General features: G+C 41.3%; 6 protein-coding genes across 6 annotated transcripts; all 6 read left to right on the forward strand.

Moving 5' to 3' along the window:
• Positions 1 to 578: 578 nt before the first annotated feature.
• TM35_000451200 (uncharacterized protein) lies at positions 579 to 1667 on the forward strand (the record flags this gene model as incomplete). Its single annotated transcript, XM_029030217.1, has 1 exon — positions 579 to 1667. One exon carries the CDS (start codon positions 579 to 581, stop codon positions 1665 to 1667), a length of 1089 nt encoding a protein of 362 aa, XP_028878448.1.
• A 568-nt stretch (positions 1668 to 2235) lies between these two features.
• On the forward strand, positions 2236 to 2928 carry TM35_000451210 (uncharacterized protein; the record flags this gene model as incomplete). Its single annotated transcript, XM_029030218.1, has 1 exon — positions 2236 to 2928. The coding sequence occupies one exon, from the start codon at positions 2236 to 2238 to the stop codon at positions 2926 to 2928; it is 693 nt and encodes a 230-aa protein (XP_028878449.1).
• A 1155-nt stretch (positions 2929 to 4083) lies between these two features.
• On the forward strand, positions 4084 to 5085 carry TM35_000451220 (uncharacterized protein; the record flags this gene model as incomplete). The annotated part of the gene is made up of 1 exon (XM_029030219.1): positions 4084 to 5085. One exon carries the CDS (start codon positions 4084 to 4086, stop codon positions 5083 to 5085), a length of 1002 nt encoding a protein of 333 aa, XP_028878450.1.
• A 682-nt stretch (positions 5086 to 5767) lies between these two features.
• On the forward strand, positions 5768 to 6649 carry TM35_000451230 (uncharacterized protein; the record flags this gene model as incomplete). Its single annotated transcript, XM_029030220.1, has 1 exon — positions 5768 to 6649. The coding sequence occupies one exon, from the start codon at positions 5768 to 5770 to the stop codon at positions 6647 to 6649; it is 882 nt and encodes a 293-aa protein (XP_028878451.1).
• A 1156-nt stretch (positions 6650 to 7805) lies between these two features.
• On the forward strand, positions 7806 to 8771 carry TM35_000451240 (uncharacterized protein; the record flags this gene model as incomplete). Its single annotated transcript, XM_029030221.1, has 1 exon — positions 7806 to 8771. The coding sequence occupies one exon, from the start codon at positions 7806 to 7808 to the stop codon at positions 8769 to 8771; it is 966 nt and encodes a 321-aa protein (XP_028878452.1).
• A 547-nt stretch (positions 8772 to 9318) lies between these two features.
• On the forward strand, positions 9319 to 9813 carry TM35_000451250 (uncharacterized protein; the record flags this gene model as incomplete). Its single annotated transcript, XM_029030222.1, has 1 exon — positions 9319 to 9813. The coding sequence occupies one exon, from the start codon at positions 9319 to 9321 to the stop codon at positions 9811 to 9813; it is 495 nt and encodes a 164-aa protein (XP_028878453.1).
• Positions 9814 to 10026: the final 213 nt, after the last annotated feature.

Below are 10026 nucleotides of genomic sequence, written 5' to 3' on the forward strand. Positions count from 1 at the left end.
TTTTTGTTTCTTAATGTTAATGTGTTTTGTGTGTGTTTTTGTTCTCTGTGTGTTTATCCTATAATTATTATTATTGCTACTCCATTGTGTGTGTGTGTTCTTGGAGACTCTCTGTGTCCACCTGGGCTTGCACTGTAATGATGATGATGAACTGTTTTTTGCAGTGAGGGAAAAGAATATAATGATAAAAACAGATGAATTTCTATTTATAATTGCGTATGCATGCACACATATAGACTTATACCCATAGTTGGTGTATATTTCTGTGTTTACTGGGTAAATTGGGCTAATGGTTAATATTTGTTTCTTTGCATGATGATTTTGCTGGGTGGTTCAGCCTTTTTTGAAATATTTGTGAGTGTGGGCTTTTTTTTGTTTTTACTCTTACTGAGGTTATTGCGCTGTATTGCATTCTTTAACTGGTAGGTTTTACTTTCACGATGTGAATTTCCATAGTGGTAATCGATTTTTGTGTGTCCTAACATGTTTAATACTTTATTTATTCTCTTTCTTTACTTTTTTGATTGTCTTTCTTTCTGGATCAGTGTTTTTACGTGAAACAAACCCTTGTCTATCTCATGATGATGATGATGCGCCGTATGATGTGTGTGTTGGCCGTTGTGCTGTGCTGTGCCTGCGGGTATACCATGACGGCTGCTGCTACTACGACTACTGCTGGACAACCAAAGGCGGTGATGGCGATACTTGATGAGGGTGACAAGGTTGGTGAAAATGAGGGTATTTTTGGAGGTCTCTATGAAAAAATCCCCTACAGAGAGGGTTCTGGTACCTCGCAATCGCATATCAGTGGGGGTCTTGTTACAAGTTCCACTGGCATTGAAAGAGGTGAGCGAGGTGATGCTCACGGCAAGCAAACCTCAGTAAGAGAAGTTAGACCTTCAGAAAGTGAGTCCTTACCAGGTGCTTCTGGCTCACCAAACACTGTGAACACTCTTACAGAAAAACAGAAAACAGCAACTACACACACACCATCACCACATCCTGCAGCTGCAAAGAGTATGTCGTCATCAGGAACTACAGAATTAACTACAGCACTAGAAGATGACCTTAAAAGAGCGTCAGCTGAACCCGTAACTGCAACTACAGCAACTGAATCATCTGAAGGTGTTGGTTCCAATACCATTAAACAACCAGCTGAGTCTGAAAAAGCCCCAGATAACAGTACTGTTTATCATGGTAATGTTTCGCAGCATTCTTCTCCAGGCGAGGAGAGTACTGCACCAATTGATGGTAGTTCAGGTAACCAATCTACTTCAACTCCAGGAGCTGCTGCTACGTCACGCTCAGAAGAAACAAATACCACTATTCTGCCTAATACTGAGAATACTGTCAGTGAAGAATCAACCGCCACTCCTTCTCGTGACTCTAATCTTACTCAGCAATCTACTGCAACTGATGATGTGACTGCCGTACCAAACTCACCAGAAACCAATACTACAACTCCGCCGAGCTCCGAGAACACTGGTGAAGCACCAACCACCACTCCATCTCCTGTTCCTGTACCCAACGCAGGGATCAACACTATTGCTTCCGCTGTACAGAATAACAAGGCTAATGTTGACAGCAGCAGTATCAGTCCTGTGTGGATGCGTACTGCAGCACCGCTACTGATTGTGGCTGTGTTGGTCTCCGCTACTGTGTACTGAACGGTGGGACTCATCTGAGAGCGAACAATAATAATAATGATAATACTAACATAATCATAATTGCGTACATCCCTCATGGGTGAGTGAAAATAATAATCTGTTTACCAGCGTTTTCTTTTAATTGGATTATTTTTTTTTTTTACTTTTGTGTGTGTTCTTTTTGTAATAATTCCATTACTTGCTTTTCCCGTTATGTGTGTTTGCAGAAAACTGGGCTGTTCTGCTCACTGACGGTATACATCTCTTGCTAGTACACACAGATGTGTGTGTGCAGTAATTTAATATACAAAATAGAGCCATGGGGTATTGTGTGTGTGTGTGTGTGTGTTTGGCTCTCTCTTATTTGGGTATTGTGTGGTGTTTTCTTTTCTTTTCTATTAAAGGACACATACTATCATACAAGTGGAATATACCTTTTTGGTTGCTTTACTGTGCAGTTACTCCTTTTCTCTCTCTTTTCCACTGTGAGTATTTGTTGTATTGGTGTATGTTTGTGTGTTTCTATCTCAATTCTTTTCTTGTGTTCCTCTTTCTTCCTTGCTTCAGTCTATTGAAGTAATCAGCAACAATGACAAAGGCTGTAATGGTGAGGTGTTACCTGCTCTGTTTACTAACTCTTGCACTGTGTTGTGCTTGTGGGTTAGTATGGGCTGATAGTACTAAAGCTTCAAATGCCCTTATTAAAACTTCTACTGTCGGTGTTCCTTCTCTTGTTCATCGTGCTGTTCCTGCGTTTATTATCTGTTTTGGTGATGATGAGGATGATGATGAGTGTCACTATAAGAAGGAAGAAGATGATATTGAGTATAACGAGGATGGTGTTTCTCGTGTTGTGGGTGAATTGGGTTCTTCAAGTGGCCATTCTTCCACTGCTGCCGAGGTACCAGGTGCTGCTCCTGGTTCTAAACAGCAGGGGTCAAAGACTCCTGAAGAGTTAAATGAAAGAACCCAAGTGGATCAACACGAGAAACAAATAACTGAGAATCAGGAACAACCGGGAAATGGAGAAATCTCCACACCATCTCAAACTTCAGGGATTAATGGTCAGGGAGATTCTATACCCCTTGAGGTATCCCCTCCTGCAGAGTCAGGTAGAGGATCAGTGGGAAGAGATGGAAATACTGAAGAAACCACAACAGTGTCTGAAAAACCATCACCAGAAAATAAACACGCTGCTCATCAAAGAACGCCATCGGGTGGACAACCACAGGATGGCACAAACACTCACATTACACCAAATGAAGAGACCCCAGTCACATGAGTATCAGGTACTACTGACGGTGAACAGATTTCTGCCAATGCACCTCAGAATACACCTGAGACTTCTTCGACCACTTCAGCCACACCGATTGCTAGTGAATCTGGAGATGCACAGAATGAATCAACAAGTACCCAAGAAGGTAATGTGGGAAGTGTTGACACATCAACCACCACCACCACCACAACAACAACAACACTTCCTCCTGAACTCACAAACAACAAGAAGGGTGATGCAGACAGCAGCAGCAGTATCAGCAGTTCTGTGTGGGTGCGTGTACCACTACTGATTGTGGTTACACTGGCCTGTATTTTTGTGTGCTGATTGTGGTGGTGTGACTGAGGTCATCCTTTGTTTTCCTTTTTTCTTTTTTTGCATACATCCCTACAGTCTAACTAATCTTCCACCTTTTGGGTTATCTTTTTCTTTTTCGTTTCTTATTGTTAATGTGTTTTGTTTTATTATCTTTATATATGTTACTCTATTTTCTGTGTTTTTGGCTACTTTATGCTTTACCCAGTATAATGGGATGGTCTGTTTTTTGGAATGAGAAAATGAAATAATAATAACATGTATATACATGCGTAATAGGGTATACAACTATTTATACTCACACTTGGTGTATTTCTTTCCTTTAGTTGGGTAATTTGGCCTTGTTATTAATTTGTTTTCTTTTACTATTGGTTGTTCGTGTGCCCCTTGTGCTTTGTGCAGCACTGTTTGGTTTCTCTGGTTTGTGTAAAGGAAAAGTCGTAAAAAAAAATATATATATACACCTATTTATTTGTAATTGTATATGCGTTGACAGGCAAACACACTGTTATATACTTGTTTCTTGTCTTCATCAGTTGTTTGTATTTTATATTTGTGTTTTTTTTTGTGAAATATGGGATTTTTTTTGTTTCTTCCTGGATAGTTTGGGCTTGGTCTTTAATTGGACTATGAGTGACGTTGGATTATTGTTTCTTCGGTGTTACTAATTATATTTTCGTTTCCTCCTTATGTTGTTTTATGTGAGTGATTGTTGTGTGTTGTGCTCTCCTTTGTTTCTCTTTGTGTGTGTTTCTAATATATTGCGTGTTTGTATTAATTTTCTTTATCCCTTCTTCTTTCTGCATTCAAGTGGCCTATAACAAGAAAATAGTTTTTGCTCTTGTGATGATGTCTCGTGTGTTGTGTTTTCTCGCTTTGGTGTTGAGTGTTGTCTCTTTGTGTGTGTCAGCTGAGACGCCTACTTCTCTTAAAGATGATTCTGCTGGTGGTCCTTGTACTGAACCTGCTAATGTAAAAACTTGTTCTCCTACCCCTTCTGCTGGTGCCCCACCTCCACCTCCAGGTCCACCACCACCACCTGGTCCTCCTCCTCCTCCTTCTACTCCTTCACGGTCTGGCGGTGATAGTACTTGTCCTTCTGGTTCCACTTGTAATACTGGCCTCGATACAACTCAACATTCTAGTCCAGATTGTGAGACGTCTACTGGGACGGAAGGTTGCATTCCTAAGAATCCTACGAATGAAGACAGTTGTCGTGATGGATCTCGTGGTACAAATTGTCCACAACCACAGCAGGACCCGGGTCGAAGTACAGATACTCGTCGAGAAGAAGATCAGGAAACTGGACAAACAGGTCCCACTGGTGTTTCTGGTAAACCAGGGGAAGCTAGGGCGGGAACTGGTGGACCTCGTGGTGTTGCTTCTTCTTCTTCTGAACCTGCTGTTCCTGGTCCTACTCCTACTCTTCCTTCTCCTACACCTTCTGAGGGGAGTGCTGTTGAGTCTTCAGGTGAAGGCCAAACTGGAGGCAAGGGCAACCATACACCACGTGAGGGTGAAAAAGGAGATAACAATGAAAATGCAGAAACTCAACCTTCTGCTGACTCTCCTAACACTTCGGACACAGTGAGTGGTGATGGTTCTGATAATGCAAACACTGGGAGTGTCAGTACACCTGCAGAGAGTGAATCATCAAATAACCAACAAAGTGTGGGAAATACAGACACAGATACAACCACCACCACAACAACAACAACAACACTTCCTCCTGAACTCACAAACAACAAGAAGGGTGATGCAGACAGCAGCAGCAGTATCTGCAGTTCTGTGTGGGTGCGTGTACCACTACTGATTGTGGTTACACTGGCCTGTATTCTTGTGTGCTGATTGTGTGGTGTGACTCAGGTCATCCTTTGTTTTCTTTTCTTTTTTGCGTACATCCCTACAGTCTAACTAATCTTCCACCTGTTGGGATTTCTTTTCTTTTTTTTGTTTTTTAATGTTAATGTGTTTTGTGTGTGTTTTTACTCTCTCTATGTTTATCCTATAATTATTATTATTGCTACTCCATTGTGTGTGTGTGTGTTCTTGGAGACTCTCTCTGTGTGTGCACCTTTTGCTTGCACTGTGATGATGATGATGATGAACTGCTTTTTGCAGTGAGGGAAATCAGGAAAAAATAATAATAGATGAATTTATATTTATAATTGCTTACATATACACATAGATAGACTTACACCCATAGTTGGTGTATTTCTTGTGTTTACTGGGTAAATTGGGCTAATAATTAATATCTGTTTATTTGCGTGATCTTTTTGCTGGGCTCGTTGAGCCTTTTTTAAGATATTTATGAGTGTGGGCTTTTTTGTTTTTACTCTTACTGAGGTTATTGTGCTGTATTTCATAACTTAACTGGTGTGTGTTTTCTTTTGTGATGTGAGTCTCCATAGTGGTAATGGATTTGTGTGTCCTAACATGTTTGATACTTCATTTATTTTCTTTTTTTCTTTTTGATTGTTTTCTTTCTAGATCAGTGTTTTTACGCAAACCAAACTATTGTCTCTCTCTCATGATGATGATGATGATGGGCCGTGTGATGTGTGTGTTGGCCGTTGTGCTGTGCTGCGCCTGCGGAGCTGTTGTAGTAGTTGCAGTGTCAGCTGATGGTCCTGATGTAAAGAGTGATCTTCGTGAAGAAAAAGACAAAAAGGACAAGGAGCGAATGAATGATTTGGTGGGGTATGCTCATGATTTTAGTTTCGTACACTGGTCTACTGGTTTGAGCAAAGAAGGTAGGGAAGCAGCTGAAAAGGAGGAAGAGTGTAAGAAGGAGAATTCTAAACTTGACGATGAAACTTGTAAGAAGATTGGAGTCGTTCGGAAGGCTGCACCGTCACAAAAGCCACTGGCTCCCGAGAGAACTAAAGAGGGGGTTCCTCAGTCCGTTGGAGGAAGTGGTCTGGGTAAAGGGAATGATCATTTGCCAGAGGTTTCAGCAGAAGGCACACCAGAAGGTGCTGACCGTTCCCCTGCTGCTGCACAACACAAACCAGATGCTGATGCTACTACAACACAAAGCCAAAATCAAGAGTCTAATACGCTACCACAAGAACACCAAGGAACACCGAGCAACACATCTGATAACACTGCAGCCGGTGATGGTAATCCTAACCAGCAGTCTTCTGCAGCTGAAGGTGCGACTTCCACAGAAGGTTTACAGGAGAATGCCAATGCTGACTCAACGGCCACCACCACCACCACCACCACCACAACAACAACAACAACAACAACCCTTCCTCCTGTTCCTGTACCCAATGCAGAGATCAGCAGCAACATCGCTTCCGCAGTTCAGAAGAAGGCTAATGTTGACAGCAGTCTCAGTCCTGTGTGGATGCGCACTGTAACACCGCTGCTGATTGTGGCTGTGTTGTTCTCCGTTACTGTGTACTGAACGGTGGGACTCATCTGAGGTCGAATAATAATAATGGTAATACTAACATAATCATAATTGCGTACATCCCCCATGGGTGAATGAAATAATAATCTGTTTACTAGCTTTTTCTTTTAATTGGAATTTCTTTTCTTTTACTTTATGTGTCTGTATTTATTTCCTTTTTCTAATAATTCCATTACTTGCTTTTCCCGTTGTGTGTTTGCAGAAAACTGGGCTGTTCTGCTCACTGACGGTATACATCTCTTGCTAGTACACACAGATGTGTGTGTGCAGTAATTTAATATATGAACTAGAGCCATGGAGTATTGTGTGTGTTTTATTGGACACTCACTGTGTGTGTGCCTGGGCTTGCACTGTAATGATAATGAACTGTTTTTGTAGTGAGGGAAAACAGGAAAAAATAATAATAGATGAATTTATATTTATAATTACGTATATACACATATAGACTTACACCCATAGTTGGTGTATATTTTTGTGTTCACTGGATAAATTGGTCTAATGGTTAATATCTTTTTGTTTGCTTTAGTTTGCTGGGTCATTGTTTGCTTTTGCCCTTCACGGTTTTTGGTAATCTGTTTTATAAGAGCAAAGGAACAAATAGTAGTTATTACAATTTGTATTCGTAATTGCTTGAACACAGCAGCATACTCAGTGGTCTGTGAGTTATTTTTGTGCAGTTCGTTCTGCTCTTAATTTGTGTTTTTTTTTGTTTTCTTTGCTTGGGCACTGTGTGCTTTTTCCTGCATTGTTGTGTGTTGTAGTGTTTGTGCAGTGAGAAAAAATAATAAAGAATACATAAGTATATTTGTAATTGTGCTTGGTTCTACACGAAGAGGCATTTTGATGTATTTCTGTGCTGTCTACTTCTGATGGTTGTACTCTTTAATTTCTTTTTCTTTTGAGGGGTTATTGGGATTATCTGTTTGTTATTGGGTACTGTGTTCGTTGTTTCTTTTATTTGGGCGATTATCTGAGTTATGGTTGCAGTTTTCTGTTAATTGGGTGCTTCTGCTGTAATTGTTGAATGTTGTTTGATTTGGTGTGTTCTTATCTTGTATTGTTTCCATTGATTCTATTTGTTTCTGGTTTTTCTATGTGGTTTTATTTTTCTGTAAGCGATTGAAGTACGACTACTGCAAGAAGTATTGTAATGGTAATGATGCGCTACGTGCTGTGTATCCTCGCTCTCCTGCTCTCATGTGCGTGTGTGCACGTCCTCGCTGAAGAAGTGCCTGCCGCCGATCTTTCCGACCAAGTCCCTGATACGGAGAGTGAGACAAAGATTCTTCTTCAAGGTACTCCTGTCGCCCAACAAACTGGTGACGCTGGTTGCTCTAAAGGTACTGCTGAAAAAGGTACTTGTATTGCTACTGGTGCCGAAACTGTTTCTGGCTGCACTGGTGGTACTACTGGTACTTGTACTCAACATGGTAGATCGTCTGTGCAGGATGGAGGTTATACTGAGTATGGTCACGCAGAATGGGAGGAGTTTCCTGCAAAAGCACATGTAAACAGTACATGGAGAGATTCTCGTTTGAAAGTCGAAGATGAACCAAAGGTGACCCTTCCCAACCCAGACTCTCATCGTCCTGAGGTGTCTGGTATGGGTGTTGGGGACAACCATTCTCAAGATCCTGCCGGTGATTCCCTTGGTCCTGGAGCAGGTGCACTGCAGCCTTCAACAGATAAACACACTAACAAGCCTCCATCGATTGATTCTGCTCAAGACGCTGCTACACATAATGCTTCTCTCAGCACAGAAAATCAAGTAACAGAAGGGAATAAATCGACAATTGATAATGGTACACTTGGTGTCTCAACTGACTCTCCGGACAGCACCAACCATTCTCAGGCTTCAAATTCGACTGCACCTAATTCTACTTCTGGCGCAGACTCACAAGAAACCAACCCCACTACTCCGGCTAGCACCGATAACACTACCACAGAAGCACCAACCACCACTCCATCTCCTGTACCCAATTCAGGGATCACCTCTATTGCCTCTGCAGTGCAGAAGAACAAGGGTAATGTTGACAGCAGTATCAGTTCTGTGTGGATGCGCACTACAGCACCGCTGCTGATAGTGGCTGTGTTGTTCTCCATTACTGTGTACTGAACGGTGGATCTCATCTGAGGACAAATAATAATAATGGTGATTCTAACATAGTCATAATTGCGTACATCCCCCATGGGTGAATAAACTAATAATTCGTTTATCAGCTTTCTCTTTTAATTCGAATATCTTTTTCTTTTACTTTTGTATGTGTGTGTTCTTTTTCTAATAATTCCATTACTTGCTTTTCCCGTTGAGTGTGTTTGCAGAAAACTGGGCTGTTCTGCTCACTGACGGTATACATCTCTTGCTAGTACACACATATGTGTGCAGTAATTTAATACACATAAACTAGAGCCATGGGGTATTGTGTGTGTTTGGCTCTCTCTCTTATTTGGGTATTGTGTGGTCTTTTTTTCTTTAGGGGTACATATTATCATTGCAAGCGGAATATTCCTTTTTGTCGCTTACTGTGGAGTTGCTGCTTCTCTCTCTATTCCATTGTGAGTATTTGTTGTATTGGTGTATGTTTGTTTATTTCTATCTCAATTATTTTCCCTTTCTGTTTCTCTTTTCTTGTATCAGCCTATTGAAATAATCAACAACAACAATGGCTAAGACTGTAATGATGAGGTGCTACCTGCTTTGTGTACTAACTCTTGCACTGTGCTGTGCTTGTGGGTTGGTATGGGCTGATAGTCACAACGCTTCTGATGCCCTTATTAACACTTCCACTGTTGGTGCTCCTTCTCTTGTTCATCATGCTGTTCCTGCGGCTGTGAAACCTCTTCAACATGCTGGGAAAGGGGAAGGTGAGGAAGATGAGGATCTTGAGGGTTTTGATGATCTTGAGGGTGAATTTGATGATCTTGACGATCTTGATGATCTTGAGGGTGATTATGAGGATGAGGATGAGGAATACGAAGAGGAGGAGGAAGAGGGAAACACTGCACCTTCAAGGAGTTCTGTGAAATCCCGCACTCCAGCTAATGCTGAACCAAATGACAAGAAGAGTAATGCCGACAGCAGCAGCAGTATGAATTCTGTGTGGGTGCGTGTACCACTACTGATTGTGGTTACACTGGCCTGTATTCTTGTGTGCTGATTGTAATGGTGGTGTGACTCAGGTCATCCTTTGCTTTCTTTTCTTTTTTTTGCATGCATCCCTACAGTCTAACTAATTGTCCACCAGTTGGGATTTCATTTTTGTTTCTTAGTGTTTTGTTTGTTTTTGGGCTACTGTGTGCTTTTCTTTCCACCAATGACAACTTGTCTTGTGCAATGAGATAAAATATATATAACAGATACACTTTTATAC

This window comes from Trypanosoma theileri, assembly GCF_002087225.1.
Source record: "Trypanosoma theileri isolate Edinburgh chromosome Unknown TM35_Tth_45_V1, whole genome shotgun sequence".
NCBI classification, from domain to species: domain Eukaryota; phylum Euglenozoa; class Kinetoplastea; order Trypanosomatida; family Trypanosomatidae; genus Trypanosoma; species Trypanosoma theileri.